We start from the raw sequence: 22774 nt of genomic DNA, 5'->3' as shown, positions 1-22774 counted from the left end.
AAAGATAGATTAATACTATCTAATAACCAACCACCAAGTTTTTATTAAGGTTTTGTGTTGATGAGAAAAGTGCCGGATTCCCTACAAAACCAAACAAATAAATCCTGTAACTTACGCACACCTCCAGCTGCACTTTTTTCTTCATTAAGCTCTGTCGTCATTTCCTGGGCTATTTATACCAACATTTTGTGGCGGGAATAATCTTCCATTATTAGGAAGATCAGTTTCCAAATATAGAAAGACATAATTTAATCGGGATGGTGGAAATTGCAGCAGATTTGTAAGGGTATTCCCATGCAAAATGCTTGCTGCGAAGTGAACAGCAAACTGGAAGTCACTGTAACTTGGCGATGCTCAGTGATCTGCGCAGTTAAAACGGCTTTAACGGCTAAATGAGCACTCTTCTGCCTGACTGTTTAACAGTAATTTTTTTCTGAAATTCCCTGATTGGCTGCTCATGACGTTTGTCATCTCTGCTCTCTGATGGCTTCCGTACCACAAAAATCGTGTATATAGGCCTAGGCATAAGACTTCATAGTCACTCACCATCACTGTCGTGCAGCGGGTGAAAGTGCAGTAGCAACGGCATAGGCCTAAAAATTACGTATGTTACAAATGAACACTTGTATCGTTGTTGAACATACAGACTAGGCCAAAGCACCACGTCTTTCCATCCATCGCCATTTTGGCTGAAGTGTTTCCGCCGCGCCAGTGGAAATCAACATCCCAATATTATTATTACACACACAGCAGCCGGCCGCCTGGCCCTGGTGTTTAGCTAATCCCCGTCAGATAGACTCTACCATTCCCCGATTGTTGTTTTGTTTACTCTACTCACGCACTGCACGCATGAGGAAAGTTTAAGCAATGTGAAATAAATAAATAAGCAGTGTCTAAAATGCATAACACATAAATATTTGATTTTGATAAGACGTCGTTCATCGAAGATACTATACGTTTTTTTATTCTGAAAAATACACCTCTATCGAAAATAGCCAATCCTGGAAAATAGTCGACCGTCGGCTGTCGTTTGTGCAGCCCACGACATGTGATAGTTCGGGCAGACTTCATCATCCATGTGTCATGTAACGTCTGTCAGTCTACCTATGCTACCTCCATCATATTGAAATAACAAAGAGACGAGTTGGAGAAAAATGGAGCTTGAATTAAACAAAATGATAACGAACAAAATAAATGCTTGGAGATCGACAAGTGGACCTTATAGTTGGACTTCATGCTTTCACCAAAATGATGATTTGATTATATATTTTATCATATGTCATCGCAGCCGCTTCATCTTTCGCCAATCTGGAAATGTTTTTGCCCATGGCGACTTGGCAATCAGCCAGTGCGAGTGCAGAGACCCATATCGTTTGGGAGGATATCTTGTAAATTCCTATTCTTTTACATGCAAACATTTTCGCTGCCCTAATTTTTCGCGATTTTACATTTCCAACTATTTCGCAACCTTTTATTTTTCGCGATTTGAGTTTCTTGTCATCTTCTACAATTTGGCGAACCAAACGTCAAACAATTGAATACCGTCGGTAAAATGAATGAATACGCGATTATAAATTTAAGGATGTAAATAAACGTTTTGGCTACACAGTGGGTGAAGCACAGGTTTAATGGGCTCTATTTAGAACCCTTAATTAAAACAATAATTGAGGCCTGCATCACATCACAAAAACTATAGAAACGTACATAAAGCGTCATTCAAAAAATTCTTTTAAGACATCTCTAAATATGGTCTTTAAAATGCATTTGTAAAACATTTTAAATAACAAAGAATCAAACCAAACCAAAACGTTTTATGGACGTTCTGTGTTTGCTGGGATAATATATTTTAATCTATACATAATCAGTTTTAACGTTGAAAAGATTTTAAAGTTTTCCCTTTCACATGTTTATCATGTTTCTCTGTCATTTTATTGAGACAAATGAAATGAAATCATGAATTCACCACTACTAGACGCACAGTGACGAAGTGAAATATATAATATTGAATACAATATACATTGGCTATGTTATTTATGGGAAGTAATCTTGAATAGATAAATAAAATAAATAATTTGTTATTAAAAACCATAAAGTGATGATTAAAAGTCACTTTTGCTGTATTTCATTATTTGATTATAAATTAATAGCTGTAATTATTTATATTTTTATGATTATCGTAAACTCATCCGGTTCAATATTGAAAATAAAAAAAATCCCACCAATAATGGCAATATAAGACATAACATCCATTTCTGTAAGAGAACATACGCTTTACGTTATTATCTTGTTCAACTGAACTATATTATTGCAATCATTGTTCAGTTCCATTTTCCGTGTTTTACAATTACGTCCTCAGCCCTCAAATTTGGGGATTTTAGGGTCAAGACCAGCTGGCCTCCGGTTTTCGAAAACGTGTGGTTTCTTTTTGCCCTTTTATTAATACACAGTAGGTCTTGCAGCTCGAGCGGAAGTCGATTGTTATTTCTGTAAACAAGAACGAAATACCTGTACGGTACGATCCTATCGGCATCCTTTTTTAGGCCTACCGGTAGTCTAGTTTTTACTTTATTTATTAGTGTGTAGCTAGTTCGCCAGTGGAACATCTTGCCTCTAATTCATTGTTGAAAATTGAATTTATATTTTCGCCACGGTGGTGGTTTTTATTGTGAAAATTCTAGGGCACTACGGCCAGTAGTAATGCTTTTTCACCAATCTAAATTGTGATATATCACCGATCTTTGGCCAAAACAACTTTATTGAATTAGGGATGTTTCAGGCCAGGAACCTTTCGGCCCGGAATTTTGTCAAAATGTTATAATAAAATCAGTAATTATTATTATATGAGCTTGCTGAGTACTACTATACTGTAATATTATAATATATAGTAATGCCATGGTTCATAGATCGTTTGCACAGGAAGTCACATCCCATCAGTATTTATGTTGGGTCATTGAAAAGCTTTATTTAAGCATATGTGACCCATCGCATGTCATGTACAGTATATGTGACCCATCGCATGTCATGTACAGCATATGTGACCCATCGCATGTCATTTACAGCATATGTGACCCATCGCATGTCATGTACAGCATATGTGACCCATCGCATGTCATGTACAGCATATGTGACCCATCACATGTCATGTACAGCATATGTGACCCATCACATGTCATGTACAGCATATGTGACCCATCACATGTCATGTACAGCATATGTGACCCATCGCATGTCATGTACAGCATATGTGACCCATCGCATGTCATGTACAGTACTATATAATAATAAAAACTGTAACTGTAAAAACAAGTTCATTCAAACCCCTCCCCCTCTAAATTGGACTGGCTTAATTTAGATAGGTTTCAGTTAACTCGCATGCACAACCATTTTGCCCTATTTGTTACCTTTCAATTTAAAAGTAACAGACGACAACTGCTTTACAATAGTAAATGGTCTGCACCATTTTGGGGCTAATTTCGCTGCAAAATTTTTTTCAAGCTTTACTTTGACTGTTTAAAATAGCCAAAGTCATCCCTGTTAAATTGTCCCCCAAAAACATGAAAAATGAAGATTAATTAAATCAGACTTTGAATAGGTTATTTTGTAGTTTTAATAAAGTTGATAAAAAAAAAAGAAAAAAATAATGTTTTCACTTATAAAATGACAAAATAAATGGTTAAATTCAACCAAAAACTATTTTTTTATTTTACTATTTTTTGCTTTCAATTAAAGTTTTTTCAGCTAAATACATTTTTTTGGATCTAATTTTTGGTTATTATGTGACATTAAATGGAATATTCAACAACAAAATTTGTAAGAATTATATTTTCAGGGAGACAATCTTTAAATGTTGTTATAGGGTTAAAGATTTGATCAATACAATAACTGTGTATCGCCTGCCCTTTAAGATAAAATTGGGTTTTTAAATTTATCTTATTGTAAAATGATATATTATTTGTACTTAAAAATTTTATTTCATTTTAGAATGATGTTTTGGGGACTATTAAGTGTTACTAGAAGGCATATTGTTACAAAATATATATTCGCCCTATTGGGGTACCGTATTTATACAAAATAAATGCCCAGGAAGGTTTTTATGAGGGCATTTATTCTAGGGAGGCGTTTATTTTTTGGGTGTAATATGGTAAAAATAATTAAAGGCCCCTGGGACCAAATGCCCGTAATAAAAAGGATTGTTTTAATAAGTATCATTTTGTCATCAATATTGACTATCTTTATATTATATCTATAGGTCACGACAAATGGCAAACCAAAAATTATCGACATCATTGACACAACTGGTAGTGGTGATATAGTTACATCGACTGTGGTTGAAGCAAAAGAAAATACAATCAATGGCTTAACAGGCCGCAAGTTAACGGTTAGTTTTTAAATTTGAATTGTTAATTTTTCTGTCATACAGTGTCAAGTCACATATGATTGTGAGACTTGCACTTTTTGACCCAATCTCAAGCTCTTAGGGCACGCACCAAAAATCTCATGCTTTTTCACCAATCTAAATTGTGATATATCACCGATCTTTGGCCAAAACAACTTTATTGAATTAGGGATGTTTTAGGCCAGGAACCTTTCGGCCCTGAATTTTGTCAAAATGTTATAATAAAATCAGTAATTATAATTATATGAGCTTGCTGAGTACTACTATACTGTAATATTATAATATATAGTAATGCCATGGTTCATAGATCGTTTGCACAGGAAGTCACATCCCATCAGTATTTATGGTTCGCCATTTTTGTGGGAAGAAAAACCAGAATGAAAAGTAAGAGCATTGTGATGTATAGGAGGTTCCAAAAAATAGGTAGTTTTTCAAAGAACTGTAGTAGAATACAGCTTCTCCTGGTATGAGGCCTAGAAAGGTTGGAAATGGCAGACTGAAACAAAATTATTTCACTGTGTGTTGTGTGTATGACCAGAGAAAATAAGGTTGTCCCGGATCGGCAGAACATTTTAACCTATGCCTAGCCTTTACAGAGGTCGGCTACTTCAAAAAAATTTAATATGCCATTCAAAAGAGTAATAAATAAACTGTAGAGTAGGTGGGTTATATTATTATATACAATTATTTAATGTGAACAGCTATTATAAATAATAGGCTGTTGCGAAGCCAAATGTTTTTCAACCAAGATGGCGGCTCGCTAAGTACTGTGGAAAAATATGACGTCAGTGCAAACAATCTATTTGAAAATATAACTTAATCTAAAAGTGATATTTCTTTGACTATATTTTTCTAGATCCCAGTAAGTTGGAAGAATCCAACTGGAAATTATCATATTGGTGTCTTGAATGCATATAAATTATATCCAAAAGGATTAAAGGAACGAATACAGGTGAGCCCTAAAAAGAAACGTATAATGAAGAAACTACAATCCAGTCATTCTAGCATAAAAATTGGGTGAACCTAGAACAAATTGAAACATATTTTTTTTAGGTGATCATTTTATTCTATTGCTATTGTACAAAATCTTATTTTTTCCTTCTTTTTATTTCTTTCTGTATAGATTTTTGTGTACCTGTTGTGTGTTATCTCAATGATTTTCTAATTTTTACAAAATCTGTATCATAATAAAACTATAATAAGCTTTTCAGTGTAGTCACTCTACCATAACGTCATTAGGCCGCCATTTTGTGAATCACCACATCAATCATATTTTCATAACAATTAAATTTACACATAAGCACAAAAAAAAGTATGCTTCAAATTTTAACATCATGCTCAAAATCAATTTCTAATCAAATAAGAGCATTGTTTAGAACATTTTGAGCATTTCCATTTTTTCACTTCATGCACGCATTTTTGTGATATAAAAAACGTCAACAATTTTATTACTTTGCAGAAAACCACTAGAAAGCCACTCTGAGAGTGCATACCTCCGCCTACTGTAACATTCTTCTACATAAGATTTAGTCTCCGGAAAATTTGTGTGCTTTAGACTAATTTCACTACAAGCATGTGTATGCGACAATAGCTTAAGCTGAGTAACAATAGAACAGCAACACAAAAAACAAACGAATGAATTTGAAAAGAAATAGGTTTTTTAAACTACTCGCATAAAAAAACGTGTACATTAAATCTAATTATGTTTTAAAATTACAAACCACAAATTATAATTCTTGCCTCTTCAACAAAAAATATTCATTCATATTCAGTCTAATGGGGATATTATATTATTATATTTTAGTCAAAAATGATCATAAATGCCATTTCTGACCTTTGACCCACATACCAAGGCATCTTCATATCTCTGTACGTACTGGTCGTAGAAACTTTTAGTATCAAGTTGTTCGAAATATACATATTTACATTCATTCTAATAGAAAATTTGGTTAAAAGATGACCAGAAATACTATTAATTATTAATGTTTCAAACAAAAAACATATCTCTAATATCTCATATCTCACAACTTATCCTTAGACAGTAATGTTATGCAATAACTGATGCTTTAAATTGTTTCATTATAGGAACTAAAACAAATCCTTTACTGTTTAAAATTGTACTTTTGCTTATAATAATGATCAAACATTTTGATAGAAACGTCAATATCAACAATTCCTTTCAGAATGCTAGAAGTAACTTGTCAAATTTTTACCGAATAAACGCCATGGGCATTTATTGTTCAGAAGGGTTTTTAGGCGAGCGTTTATTCCGGGGAGCCGGTAATTTCTTTTTGGTGTAATACTGTATGGTATGTAATATGTATTATACAGATATTGACTGCTTAGAGGTTAAATATAAGATTTGACATCCACGAATATATATTTCCCGAAGCGCTATTTTACCGATATAAAAGGCGATATCTGTTATATTACATAGCCAACAACAAGTTGAATATCTACTGCTGGGTCGGGTGTAGCTAGGCCTATGAGTTTAGAGTTTAAATTACTATTTATGAATTCAAGAGTTTAAAAAGAAAACGCGATTTAAAATCTTCGGAAAATACCCACAACTGAGTTATTTTCAAAACACACGCACTCCTATCCTACTTCCAGCGTCATGTTGTCTAGTTCGCTCCTCGCGTGAATGCTGAAGTCATCACTCTCCAAAAATACACCATTTTCCATTTCAGTTAATTACCGCCTTGGTCCGTGTGTGCAAGCATTAGCGTGGTATATTTACACCCCTGGTGGAGTTGTAATATCGTGAACTTTTTTTCTCGCGTATATAGCTTTTTTATATAATATGGTATGCAGTATAAACGATAAAAATAAATCAGAAACATGGTGTTCTTTTATTATTTCATAGGCATAAACATGAAATGTCTTGTATGTACACGGCCTAAAAAAAGTGTGTGGCGTATTTGGTGTTTTTATTGATTTGTGTTATAGACATGCCGATTACTGCAATCATTGTATACTAAATTACTTTGAGTTATTCACCCGGCTGTAGGGTATATATCTGAGGTTAACCACCAAAACACAGTATACAACACATGCACTATCGAGGCATTTTTGGAGTACAGCATCACCAAATGTTCATTTCGTTGAAAAAAGTGTTTTTCGATCAAAGTCTATTATTAGTTCGTCGAAAAAGATTTGTACAGTATTTAGGAAGGATTTATTTAAATTTACATTATGTAACATTTGTTATTAAATGTGATGGAAACAGTTGCTCTAGTCTATTAAACAGTGTGTAAGCATCTACTTTTTCAACAATTTTTCTGAGGCTCGAGAGGGGGAAACACCTCCCAACACCACCCCCGCTCGGTGCTAAGCGAGGGCACCCCCCCCCCCCCCCTCCTTCCCTCTCCTCATCAGATCCTAGATCCGCTACTGGAGTGAATCATGAAATGTGCTGGTATTAATCTGAAAGTGCTTTACTTAATATCAATGTACTTGGAAATAAATAAAAGCATAAAATTAAAAGTTTGTGCAGTATATTAAATTTAAAATACAAGAAGAGGTATAAAACCCATACATTATTATTTAATAAAAATTTAGAATACATGTTGCTCCCTATTAATAGTAATAATGGAATGATCCAACAGAAATCGTCCAAAACATGTGTGTGCTCATGGAGGAGAAAATCCATGGTGTGCGTGTGATTGCATGGACATTATGATTTTCAATCATCATTGTTTGTTGTTATAGAATCTCATTCACCAAAATGAATGTTAGACTACGATTGTTTAATGCACCATAATAAATAAAAATGGTGTTTAGTTACACAGTAGGCTCAGTAAAGTATAGTAAATTCGATGGCTTCTAGCTACAGTAGCTAGGCCTTAGCATAGATCGAATACAATATGCCGTCCAGCCTAGTAAAAAGTAACGGCATATGACCGTTTCGGCCACAGACAGTTTCGGCCACAGACAGTTTCGGCCACAACAGATTTCTATGGTGCACCATTCACGCATATATTAGACCGTGCTATTGTTTTTGCTATTAGTTATCGCATCTTCATTTTTTATGACTACTACCATTACAGTGTTATCATTCTTAACGTTATTCCACTACAATTTGCATTTATTAGATTTGTTGTTTCCATTCCAGTTTAGTTGTATCATGGAGTCTTGGCGAAAAACAAATTCAACTGTCAGTGACACAGTTAAATACTCTCTTAGTACAGACGGCGTATTAATAGTTTAGCTACGAAAAAAGAAATGCTAAGAAAAAAAAAGAAATTTAATTAAAACGTTTTTCCTTCCATTGCATAGGTGACCTAAGGAACAAAGAAGAATATCAGGAACTCACACATCAATACAAGCAGAATCAAGAAGAAAATTAGTGATAAAAAAAAAATAAATTTAATAAAACTTTGTCGTCTTCATTTGATTGGTTTTTTAATACAATACAGGAGTAATTCAATGTTTTATCATGGAGCTCAGGTCTTAAGAACACATGTGCATAAATAAAACAAACATATCAGACCCAACATAAAAATAATGATTGAGTATTGCGGTGATATGCATTTAACATATTTTAACATGCACAGAATAAATGAACATATCATATCATGTCAATATACAAACAAAATGAGTAATAATTCGGATAAAAATGCGACTAAGGATAACATTTGTTGCGAATGCGAACGTCAGAGGAAGTCCCCAAACTAATTAGTAGGCCTATTATCAATTAATAATTGCTGCTATAAATATATTGAGCAAAACGTTGAATTGTATTATTTTTTAATAAATGCTAAGTAAGTCAGTAAAACAAAAATTTAAAAAATTCATTTTCATTTATTCACTAAAATGTACAACAGTGTTGCTTCACTCCAGAAAAGAAAATATGAAAGAAATTTGCAGAAAGAAGCAATCAAACACTGTTATTTCAAAGTTTGGAACGCCCGTAATTACTACGGAAATTCTGCCCAATATTACGGACGTAGGGAAATGAATATAAATAGGGTACTACGGAAATACTTAAATGATGAGGAATCCCCGGCAAAATGCATGACTACGGACAAATCAACGACCCATATGACGGGGTTTTCCACGTACCTTCTCATGACGCACACAGTCAGAAATTCATTCTGAGCCTGTTCAGAAAAATATCTAAAAATAAATTCTTCAATGCCTTAGCATAATTCCTCTTGAGTGGTGTTTTACTAATACAGTATTTCAAGTTCATTTTATTAGGTAAAATTTTACACACAAAAACAAACGCACGCATTTCTATTAACATTTATTTACCAGTGTTTCATTTACATCTTACAACATATTAATTCTTAATAATTATATACTTTCCTCAATTTTTTCTTCCGATAAAATAAATCGTATTCTTAAACCACTTCATTCTTCCGTTTCTTATTCCTTCAAAGTTATATTTATTGTACCTCGACACATTAAAATTAGTATATATCCCTACGTACTTCAATTCGTTTTATATTTATAGAAAAATGTACATGACATTAATAATTCTTTACCGAAACATTTAATTATCACTTTAGTAAATCTTTGTTTCTTATATTATAAATCATTTCTATTGTACCCTGAAGCATACAATTAGTATCACTTAGGCCTCATTCAATTCATCTCTTTTTTCACCGTATTGTATTTTTTGTACTCTGAAATATCGGTATCTACGTAATTCTTCATTTCTTATCTCATCATGCCACCTAGCTACAAAATACGTGTTCGTATTTTATTGTTATTATTAATTAATTAATTGCCAAGTTTGTCTGTGTCCGTGTTTTCCTGTGTAAAAACAAAAAACAAAAGTAAAACACAATGAAATCGATAATCCTGTATTACATTGTCGTGTCTCATTGTTCCCATATCAATGGCACTATGGGCGTTCCATAGATATGGTAGTATTATTGTCTGAGGCCGAAATTGTCTGTGGCCGAAGTTGGCCTAATCCAAAAGTAACTTATAGGCCTAGCACTAGCTAGGCCCTAGAACTAGATGGTACATTCATTGTGAAAATAAGCTAGCTATTGCATTATTTTAATAACCTACTCAGGCTAGTATATCAACTCCCTGGCTGGTATAGTATAATAATATAGTATAGCATAAGCTTAAAACGGTCGAATGGAAGTACAGTACGTGAATTAGATGCATATATCTTCATTGCAGAGTTAACGGGTGCCAACAAAACATTAAACAGCAACAGAAAACATAAATTACGTCTTGACAAATGGTGGGCGTACAAAGAACAGCATACCATTATTTGGCAATTACTCAATAAAGGAATCGCACAAAATGGAAACAATGTGCTGCTCCGTCAAAAGTTCAAACTTTTTCGCTTGTATTTTAGCATACATTATATTTTAACGTACATGAATGTTTTTTTTTATTTTAAGAAATTAAATATTGGTATCTTTTATCGCTAAAGTGATGAATTTATTACTGTATATTATTAAGAGTTGTGCAATTGTGCCATTTTTTCACCAATGGTTCAAATAATTTATATGTCCGAAATTTATATGTAGTTGCGGCTGTGTGACACTGGAAAACATGTATTCTAGCATAACTTTTTTTTTTATTCCACAATAATCAAAAGAACATTCTTTTTCATAATTAAAAAGTTAATGGGTAGAAATTATCTAAATAACACAAATTTTTTTTAATTTTAGAAGGAGCGTCGGCAAAAAATGTGGGAACCTGGACATCGACAAGCCATGACAGATGTACTAAGAAGGCAAGATATTTTTGATACTGCCCACCCTACAGTTACTAAACAGGTAAACATTTTTCAACAGTACTGGAAAACTAACAAACTAACAATACACAATTATAGCAATGAAACTTTTATATTTCAGCTATTTTATCAGTAATATAATCAGTTTTAGAACGAAGTTGCTTACTCTATTTTTTAGCATATTAGTGTGCACAATATTTTGCCTTGCTGCAAATCGTTGTAAAACGTAGAAATCAACAAAAAACCTTAAAAATCAATGCAATTTTGTAATATATTTTTATCAACAAAATAAAGGCCCACCTAAGGTAAATAAGCCCACCTATGGGTTAATAGTACATGTCAGCTCGGCAGCAGGGGTTGATAGCTGTAACTTAAGGCCTTTTCACACAGAACTTCGGCAATATTGCGGTAAGCAAGCCGGCGTTATTGCCGGTCTAAACCCATTCACACAGAAGGTAATATTACGGTAATTTTACCGCCTTCTGTGTGAAAGGCCACAGTGAAAAGGCGCAATATTTAAAGATTACTGTCTTCATAAAATAGAGGTCGCACTTTTTTAGAAAAAAAAAATGGCGGGCACCTGCCGCCGGCGACAAAACATGCCATGCGCGCACATGTTTGCTGATGTTGTTTTGTGTGTCCGTCGTTTAGTTTTTTTATTTACGATGCATAAAATCTATATTTTCGCCCAACACCACTCCGTGCTAATAACTGCCCGATCGTGATGGCCATTCTACAGAAACAAATCTATTAGGCCTACAAATAGACGCGAATTTAATTATCAGAAGCTGTTATGAGCTAGCACCGGGAGCGCGAACCGGAGGATGTTCCTGCTAGAACTATGCTAACTAGGGCCTAGGCTTACATACGTTACAGCAAGTTAAATAATCTTTGGACCAACATCTGTTATATTTTTATTATTATTGGCCGTATTCTTCCATTGTATTATTTACAAACTAACCTAAAAATATATTATAAAATGGATATAATCTAATGAGTGGGTGAGTGGCCGAGCGGTTAAGACAGTGGAACCGCAATTACGTAGCCATAACATCGGCATGGGTTCGAGGCTCACTCACTCCATGGTTCTGGTGGTAGAACGAGTCTTCTCGGATAAGGACTATAAACCGTAGGTCCAGTGTACACATCTAGCTCGTGTGCACTTTAAAGAACCTAGTACATCTTTCGAGACGAGTAGGGGGTTACCCCGGTGTATTAGTACATCACAGCCACTGATCACCAACTGGGCCCTCTGGGAGACCAGTCTTTGACTGAAGAGGTTACCCAGTATAAATATATATTTCAATTCAATTCAATTCAATTCAATTCAATAATTTGGCCTAAAGTAATTGCCACAGTCTTTCTCAATCAAGGAAAATGTCCCGAATTTATCCTTGCTTCACTGCGTAAGCAGGCGTAATATATCGTGGACTCTTTCACACAGATCAGGCTTATGACCGTGACGGTAATATTACCGCAATTTCACTAGGTCCAGAGGCGGTCTAACGGAAGCCGGCATTAAGGGGTTTTTACCCTTTCACACATAAGCCGGCGTTCGCGAATTACCGCAATATTACCGTCTTACAGCTCTGTGTGAAAGGGGCTTTAGGCAGGAAGCTACTTTGTTATTCTCTGGCTTGTACAGTAAATCGACAGGCGGATGATCTCATTCAGACAACGGCTGGCGGTTATCAGACAAATTTGTTACTGCGGCGCTACCTCTATCTATCCCAACTGTCACGTTTATACGTTCTCTTGGAACAGGTTGATAAGAGGTCCAGAGGTGTGTGTCTGTCCTAGGCAAGCATTCACTCACTTACTATTGCCTAGGCACTCAGTACCAAATGATTATTATGACAGATATTAATATTTCTCAGCGACTGGTAACTCAGGAGTCATCTCAATAATTGACTGTCGTTACTCGCCGGACCGCCCCACCCCACCCCCTAAATCCTCGCCTGGTTTTAGACGTCAATTTACTTATTAATTGGTGTGATGTGCCAAAAATTTATCATGCAAGTATACAATGCAAACGTGTTAGGTATAAATTTACCAAAGAAATTTAATGAGCTTGTTTACTATGAAGCTTGGAAACGTTGATCATTTTATGCTACAGTATACCCTTACACAGACCAATCTTTCTTGTATGTATTCTGTATTTTATCAAATTTTAACCTTTTTAACTCAATTTTATATTTTTATGTGAATTTTTAACTTTAAACAAACGAAAATAATTTCAAACCATGTACATACTGAATACCAACGTTAATTTGACTCTGTAATACGGCGTTTGAAAGTCATTTACTGCGACCGAAATGCTTTGATGCAAGTTACCGGTGATCAATTATACTGTTACTTGGCCTAAACCTTGATGCGTATTTCAATCTAATATTGTACATACGGTGGAAAATATGAAATGAAAACAATTTTATAATGTTATATATTTTAAATGCTTTTCAACTACCTTTGCGGACCAATAATTTTAAAAATGTGTTTTGTGAGGCTCCAAAAGAATTAGAGTTGTGAACTCTGTGATAGGTTTAACAAAATTCAAAACTTTTACAACACTGTGATAGGTTTAACAAAATTCAAAACTTTTACAGTAAGTCATCATTAAAAGTTATAACAAAAAATATAAAAAAATACTTCCAATTTCTACTGCAAAAAACACACACAAACACAATTTTCTACCAAAGATCGTACATTTTTTACAACTTATAAGAACCATAACTTTAGAATGGGTAATTGGATGTCAATAATTTAAATTACAAAATGCTATTTTCATTAAGTTTTTTTTGAGTAACTGAAAAAGTGAAATAATTAAAATGTTTTCATTTGGATACCTAATAAGACTCTTCTGGGTTCCTTATTTATGTTTATGATCTTCCCAATATCTCAAACTTATTGCAATTCATTTTATTCGCCAACAGCCTTTCTCACAAAAATAAACACGCTCTTGGTAATACTATTAATTTTGAGCTTGATCAATTTTCTGTATGGTTTAAATCAAACAAATACATCTAAAGCTATTTTACACAAAATAACAACCATTGAAATACTTTTAATAATTTTGATATTATAATCGGTGGAGTAGGCTGAGGTTGTGTGTGAAGCTAGTGAGCCCCAACTAGCCTCTATAAAATGCACACAATAAACCAATATCACCAACACTCCATGACTGGCGGGTATGGTCGGCGCCATAAAACCGAGCGTAGGGGGGGGGGGGGGGTGTTAGGGATATATCATCGGCAGCAGGATGATGATCTAGTAACAGCAGCATCCGACAAACTGTCTTCTTGGTGTTACCAGTACAGCGGCAACTGGATCACAGCTGGCGAAGAGTCGCGTTGGATGGGATTAGAGCTGTTACAGATGACATGAGCCAAATCATACGGGAAACTCATGCCCTGACGGAGGCAGTTTTGAAACCAAACAAATTCGACTAAGAAACTTGATGCGAATAGCAACAGGGAATGTGAGAAGTATGGCATCTGGGAAGATTATGCACAGTCATCAGTGAATAAGTAATGAAAAATGAAATGAAAGCAACTCTCTACAACAGAAGTGTTTTGGGTGTAGCAGAACACAGGTGGGCAGGACAAGGACATTTTAGACCAGAGGAAGGTGGTATGGTTATCTGTTCAGGAAGGGAGACATCAGGCTATGGAAGTGTTGGAATTTACCTTGCAGAAAAGACCTAAATCTTTGCTAGGATATAATCCAATAAGGTGTAGGGTGTTGTCAGTAAGGCTGCAGGGCAGACCCATGAACATTACACTCTTGCAGGTATATGCCCCAACAAGCACTGCAACTCAAGAGGAAGCTGATGAATACCAACCAGTGAAATGCTACTAAATTTTTTTGCGTAATTTTACGTATCTCCTCTGAAGCCGCTGATTGGTACGTGCTCACATTTGGCACACTGATGTTTATTGAGGGGCTGCACACGATAGGCTATATCACTTTCCTGAATTTTAAGGATAAACACAAAAAAAAGGCAAAAAATAACATTGACATTTGACATGTTTCGTGAGTTGTTACGTCATGTATCAACTACGCAACCTCCTCTGTTGTGTACTGCCATGGCCGGATCGCCAAATACAATTTAGGGCCGCCAACAGTGTTTAGTCTCAGCAGCCAGTCAACCATATCGAATGATCGCATCGTTGAAGTTTTAATTAATTACACCTATCCTTTAAACAGAATGACTTTCGTAACAGTGTGCGAGTAAAACGCCGTGACCATTGATATCAATGCTTAGTACGTTCGAGTTCGAATCCACGATATGTGTCAATAATAATTATCACCGCTTAAACCAAAAAATCAAAACTAAACATAATGTATACAAAAGTAGCAAAAAAGATACCTAACTTGGAAAATATAAAAAAAACCATCGAAATAAACAAAATGTAAATGACCAACAAAAAAACACTTCAGTAAGCAGCTGTAGTTTTATTATCATTCCAATACTTCCTATTAAAATGTTTTAATCTGCCCACTGATTGACAGACTTCAACGTCCCTCTCATGCACATTGTCACTTTTTGATGCACACAAAGTAAATCTAAAGTTACATAATCCAGTATTGCTTTCATTTTTAGCTTACATATACTTCAAAATGAATGGATAGTGTAAAACAAAATCAATGACCGTAAATAGTTCTGAATTTTATTCTTGACACAATTTGTTTTTATTTTAAAAATTTGTCAAAGTACTTTTATCATAGTGCGCTTTTATTATACTTGCCCATACAAATTATAGGCGCGAGCCGAGTTGAAATATAACCTTTCATCATTCACCAAATGCCAGTATTTGTACCATTACACGAATATAAAATATTAATTATTTGTTTTATATCTAAAAATAGATTCCTGTCATTTGAATCAAATATAAGGTAGGCCTAGCCAAGGCCTACATTTGATTCACATTGATTAAAACAGTAACATTTGGTTTTTAATAATTATAATAATTAAATATTATTATTTATATGGAATTTATAAACGCACCTACTGATAGTGTTAATTAGGGCAATAAATGACCAAACAATCCTAGGGGTAGTAACAAAGTGCGAGGCAGGGAAGGCATGCGAGGCAAGTCAGAATTTATGCGAGGCATCGTTTTACCATCTTCAAAAAATGCGAGGCATCATTTTATCATTTCTCAAAATTGCAAGGCAGGTAATCACCGAAATTGAAGTAGCCTAGGCCTAGGCCCGCTAGGCTAGTTTCCTTTTGCACCTGCCTTGTATTTTAACCAACTTTATCCTGAATACCACAGCTTAGAATTAGTAGGCCTACTTTAATGAAGAAAAATCACATAAAAGTAACAATAAATCCATTAAATTGGTGATTTTACAGACGTTGTTTTTCTCGCATTTTGCACACTCAATGTTCAATATTTTGGTTTCTATGGAACGCCAAAAGAGCAAAATTAATTAGAGGGCTAAAAACTCTGTGGAATCCATTTATATTTAACGCATTATTTGGTGAAAATCAAGTACAATTTCAATAGATTTTGTCACTGTCAGTAAGGAAAAATGTTAGTGTTGATAATGTACACGGTTTCGTTAACCTTTTAAAGAATAAATAGAAAAATTCATCATAATATCCTTAGTAGGATGTCCTACAGTAGGTCTAGACTAGGTAGTGATGTTGATTTAGGATCGATTATTATTCTTTGAAGAAAACAGAACAGTATCAGCAGTAACATATTACAACATTTTTATTGACAAATTAACAAATATATTGAAATAAAACGTGTTTTTCACCAATAAATGCATGAGAAATTGACGCATTCCACTGAGTTTTAGTCCTCTATTATCGTTGCTCTTTTGGCGCTCCATAGAAACAAAAATATTGAACATTGAATAAGTGAAATTCGTGAACAGTGTGCGAGAAACACGCCTGTAAAATAATTAATTTAAGGATTTATTTGTTACTTTTTATGTGATTCTTTCATTAAAGTACTCATGAGGTATACTTCTAAGGTGTGGTATTCACACGATAAAGTTAGTTATCAAATTTTGAGTAAAAATACAAGCGAAGGAAACTAGCGCCACGTTTATTAGTACGTACATGGACAACAATAAATAAAAATCGTTCGTAATATACCTAGCTGCTTACTAAAACAGGAATAGTGTATCATTATTAAATATTACACCAATCATTATTATATCAAAATTGATTAAATTATTTTCTACATAGGCCTCTTATCTAGGTTAGGGCTAAGCATATTAAAAATTATTAGATAAAGTTAAATTTTGAGGCCTATATATTACAATTGTCGGACGTAAGTCTTTTCTCACACGCGCTCCAGAATTCTGTCGCAATTTTTTTCTTTGCGGCATGTTATTGGATCGGCATATCAGTTACCTTTTATTCACCGCCAGTTATTGAACTTGTCCTGGCAATCGCTGTTCACCTTATTTGCGAGAGAGGTACACGTGTTGTTCCTAGAGAATGGAATGTCAAAAATGTCTTTGGCACGCCGCTCAGAGAGAAGTCTGTGCGTTGCTGCTATAGTAGGGGAATGCACCACAATCCTCTGAGCTGAGGGCTGAATCATTCCGCTACCTGCTAAATAGTAAAGAGGGATTTTCCATCTCTCGGGTCTACCGGATCTAGGCGCAGGGGTGTGACAAAATATTATTTTCACTCTGCTATGTTCGAGAGACATGTGAGTGAACACGCTCGAAATTCCAACAAACATTGCAGTCATTTGATGAGTGTGTCGCTATAACAATTATTGTTTATCGAAAGTTGAAGACTGTCGTTCAGATTTTTGAACCGTAGTTTGGGCACTTTTGTAAAAGTAAAATTTGACACGATATGACTTGAATGAAAAAACAATCGTTACATAAAAATAAACATGATGAGTGTATACACGAATCTATTTAGATACGCTTGTATCGATTGACTATTAGGCCTATAATATAGCATAATAGCACGTTAAGATATGCCTCGCACCTTTTTGAAATTGTAAACTATATGCCCGCATGCCTCGCACTTTTGGAAATGATAAAATGATGCCTCGCACAAATATTTGGCATGCCTCGCTTGCCTCGCTGCCTCGCACTTTGTCAACACTCCAATCCTAGGCCCAGCAAGGCTAAAACGCCTAGGCCTAGCCTAATTCTAACAGGCCTAGGCCCAGCTAGGGTGCAGCAATACCAAACTTCGACAGGCAACTGGAACTCATATAGGCTAATTATGCTTTTTCCAACGATTCTGTCTTGTACTGTATGGATGTCCCCATTAATTAATCAAAATCCTAAAAACGATCTAAGGCTAATTTAAATGGCTTTTTGAATGAAATTAGTACATATATATAGTACAGTAATATAGTATATCTCCAAATCGTACACAAAAATCTGCTGCTGCTGCATATCTTGGTGATGTTTACAAACAAAACAGAGGCAAGACAACAGATGGCACTGTTGTATTTCACAGTAATTTGTACACTAGATTTTTTTTTCATTCGCGGAAAATGTTTTTTTTTTCGTACACAAAAATGTATAAAAAGTACTATTAAATGACCGTTTAATAGTGCGTACTATTGCACACCATGTGACCCACAATCGTCCAATCAAATGACAGGAATTTATTTAGGTGTTATTAAATACAGTAATACTGATAATGTGTAAGGAAGAAATGCCATGTTTTATAATAATTATTAAAGAATAATAACACAAATGTTAACAGTCTATCTAAACCGCATAACTGATACTCATTCTATTTATTTTAAGCTGTCAGAGTACCTTAATTTTCCTTTTGCTATTTGGCTATGTTAGAAAGACATTTTTTCTGAAAAATATGTGATTTTGAAAACAATTTACTTTATTTTAAATTCTTGGCCATTTGAGGTCACATCACAAACTATTGTAGATGGTGCTCTTCTATTGGAAGGGAAAATACTGTATCATTACAATATTAAAAGTAACTAGATTTGAACTCGTCAATTTGACGAATTACGGGTTATCCGCGGAAATGCAACATGCACATATATGAACGTCGACAATTATTATGTCATCCTATGACATGAATTAAATATGTTTACAGTGCTGAATTGTACCTATTTTACAGATAAAGATTCATTTATTGTCCAATATAAATTGAAATTACAGTGCTCATAAATTATCTTGGTACTGATACTGGTACTGGTTCAAATAACCATCTCACAGAGACATCTGGTAGCCATTGACTTGGATGTGTTACTTTTAAATGTACAGTATGAGAGTGACTATTACCAAATTGTACAGTCACAAAACAACTTATAAAACAGTTCATATATACAGTTAAAACATTGCTGGAAATTATAAGTTTCTGTTAAAGCAGGCTCCAATGAAGTTGCATCTAGTAAGTCTCTATCAAGTACTGATGGTATCTTTTTTTTAATTTTTTTTTATTTATTACGGTATATATAAAATTACAAAAACAATAGCACATAGCTAATAAAGTTTGTACATATTACAATAAAAAATATTGAAATTAAATCTATAAAAATACAATAATAAATTTGGAAAATACAATTATTCAAAATACAATTATTCACTAAAATTTACAATATTAAGAATCTTAAAATATATACAAAGTTTTGGAAAATACAATTGCACTTTTATTTAAAAAAAGAAAAATTGTACATTATATACTAAAACCTATCTGCACTGTTCTTTATTTGGTTATTATTATTATCTTTTAGTATAGGTGGCAATATTGCACAATTATTCACTAAAAAATTCACAACATTAAAAATCTACAAAAATATATTAAATTTCGGAAAACAAATACAATGCTAACTGTAAAGTTAGTTACCTCTGTAAGTTCCTATACACTTACTCTCTTAGTCGTCATAACAATGTAGTAATAACACGAGACGGGTTAACTCTATTTAACACAAACAACGGTGCATTTATTATCGATACTTTGTGCTCGCAGCACAACAAAACCGCACACACACTTTATGTGCTCAACAACCTTTGACCTCTCGGTCGCCGTGTCTATAGACACTACACTAACTAAAAAAGAAAATTAAAAAAAGAAGTTTACAGTATATATTAATATTAAACGTTGTCTGCAGTGCTCTTCATTTAATTATTTTAGGCGGTAATTGCACAATCATTCATTATATATATATATTTTTTTAATTTAATTTTTCACAGGAGGAATTTAATTTGTTTATAATATAGGGAATCGTTGAATTTTTATATCTGTTAGTTCTTATTTTAGGTAAAGTAAATCTATTGGGGTTACGTAATCTAGATATATTAGGTCTTTCAGCAGGCAGCATATTACGATGTCTCTCTGACTTAAGGATACCTTCTACAAATTTTAATGTTAATTTTTCTCTACGTTCAGCAAGGCTGGTAATTTTAAGTTGAGTAAGGGCCGTATCATAGCTCTCATAGTCCTGGCCAAGTATAATTTTGCATGCTCGCTTTTGCAACCTCTCAATTTCATTGGTCTGATGTTTTGTAATGCTAGAGTGCCAAACAACACAAGCATACTGTACTCAGTCAGCGGTCGAATATAGAGTTGATAAATACTTAACATGTCACCAATAGGTGCACTATAGCCTCTCAATGCATTAAGGCGTCATCTACAAATTATTTCAGACCACAAATCAGCGTCCAGACGCGTTTTCTATTGTTTACCCAAAAACGCGTCTCAAAACCCGTCTGATTTGGCTGCGTCTAGACGCCAATATGCATGTTCGACTATGGCCCCGCCCCTATATACGGCTGACTGCACATTGTTATACTCTGTACTGGTGTTAAACGCGCTACATGCAAGTGAATGATATTAAATTATTATTTACAACCGGCAGTAAGACAAACAAATCAGTACAGGTATACCCTTTTACCGCCGACAGAGTATACTGTAAAGCGCAAATTTTCGTTTCTATTTATTCGCGACCTTTTATTTTTGCGATTTTATTTTTCTTGTGCTAAAGAGTGAATTTACCACATGCAAAAACGTTAAAGTTAACTTTTGGAACATGGAATCATTATTGACTATTGACCTACTGTACAGAAAGAAAATACTGCAACTTTACCTACGAAGTAGCTTCGTAGGCTACGTTGTTGGCTTCGTAGGTTCCATTGTTTGGCTTCGTAACCTCAATAAACAACTTTCAATGAGCTACGTTCTGAACTTCGTAGGGAGTTCGTAACCTAAATAAACAACCCTACGATGTTCTTAGTGAAGTAAGAAAGTGTGAAATTAATGTGTTAAATTTAACTGGCGGAGGACCAAGTTGTAAATATATAATATTTTTTAATCGTAATCGTTTCCTTCGTGCGTGTTTACCTACTCAACGGCGAATATAAATATAAATTTCCCACGATGTAAACGTAGAGACACGCGATCCAACACAGGTGAACCTCAACGAACAGGCCAACTAATAAACATATAGCGAACGTCCAGTCCATCCAGAACGATGCCGAGAAAAAAAGATCGTAAACAATTCATTCTAAATATAGTATCAGAACGTTTTCAGTCGGTCGCTCAAAAAGACTGCCGACAGAAGACCGTAATAAATACAGACCTAGTTTTTTTTGTCACATGGCATGAAACGCGATACTCTGGCGGCTGCCGTCTGACGACGATAAAACAGTAAAGATCGTGTACCTGGATTTTGTGTCACATGACATGAAACCTAATACTCTCTCTCTCTAGCTCTAAACTGCTCACATGTTTTTCCCCTCCAAATTCTGGTCGAGCCTTTTTCTTTACACATGTGGTAATCATTTTAAAAGGCCTAGGCCCTAGGCCTATGTTAAATCTTAATATGGAATATATATTTATTTTTCATATCCTAGCCTAGGCCTAGGTGTCGTTGTTTTTATAATTCGCTAACCCAAGGTAGGAGCGTTAAATAATTTATAGGCCTAGTGTAGGCCGCCGAAACTAGGCTAGCCTAGACTTTCTTTCTCTCTGCATGAGCTGAAGTCCACAGGCCCGATGAGACGAATTTCCGTCCAAATTAGGATAACCTAGGCCTAGTCTCAGATTTGTTGGTTCTGTGAAATGATACCAATGTTGTTTCACCATAAAATTAAAAAAAGCAATACAGACGGGTTTTAATCACTCAGACGCGTTTTCTATTGTTTTACCTACTAAACAACGAAGACGGGTTTTAATCACACAGACGCGTCTTCGCCGCGATTGGGTAGCTCATGAATATTCATAATAGATCGTTAATGAGGTTCAGCATTGGACAGACGCGTCTGATGGGTTGCAAGTTTTCAGACGCGTCTCTGTGGTCTGAAATAATTTGTAGATGACCCCTAAGAAGAAACATTCTTCTACTTGCTCTAGAAATAATACTTTTGACTTGGATATCCCAACCTAAGTTGTCTTGTAGCTCAAGACCTAATAATTTCATGTTATGTACAGTATCAATTTTTTCACCACTTATATTAAATTGGGGGTAGCTTATTTGGGATTTCATAAAATTCATATTAATAACATGGCACTTAGAAGGCTTGGGTAGCATGTCATTTTGTTTACACCAACAACTCAAGGAATCTAAATGGAATTGAAGTTCTGATGATGTACAATTATTTTTTATATTAATTATTTCTCCTACTGTTAGATCATCCACAAATTTCCAACGATTATCAGTGGTGTTACCCGCATCATTCACCATAACGGTAAATATGCTGGGTCCCAGTTT

General features: G+C 34.6%; 1 protein-coding gene across 2 annotated transcripts in view; it reads left to right on the top strand.

Annotated features, from left to right (window-relative positions):
* Positions 1-22774, top strand: part of LOC140048671 (tripeptidyl-peptidase 2-like) — a 163408-nt gene that overhangs the window by 6000 nt on the left and 134634 nt on the right. For both annotated transcript variants that reach the window (XM_072093441.1, XM_072093440.1), the window contains exons 2-4: positions 4250-4378; positions 5253-5348; positions 11038-11145. In XM_072093441.1, the coding sequence (XP_071949542.1) occupies positions 4250-4378; positions 5253-5348; positions 11038-11145 (333 nt within the window). The remainder of the gene's footprint in view (positions 1-4249; positions 4379-5252; positions 5349-11037; positions 11146-22774) is intronic.

This window comes from Antedon mediterranea, chromosome 5 (assembly GCF_964355755.1).
Source record: "Antedon mediterranea chromosome 5, ecAntMedi1.1, whole genome shotgun sequence".
NCBI classification, from domain to species: Eukaryota; Metazoa; Echinodermata; class Crinoidea; order Comatulida; family Antedonidae; genus Antedon; species Antedon mediterranea.
This window is presented reverse-complemented; position numbering and strand designations above follow the sequence as displayed.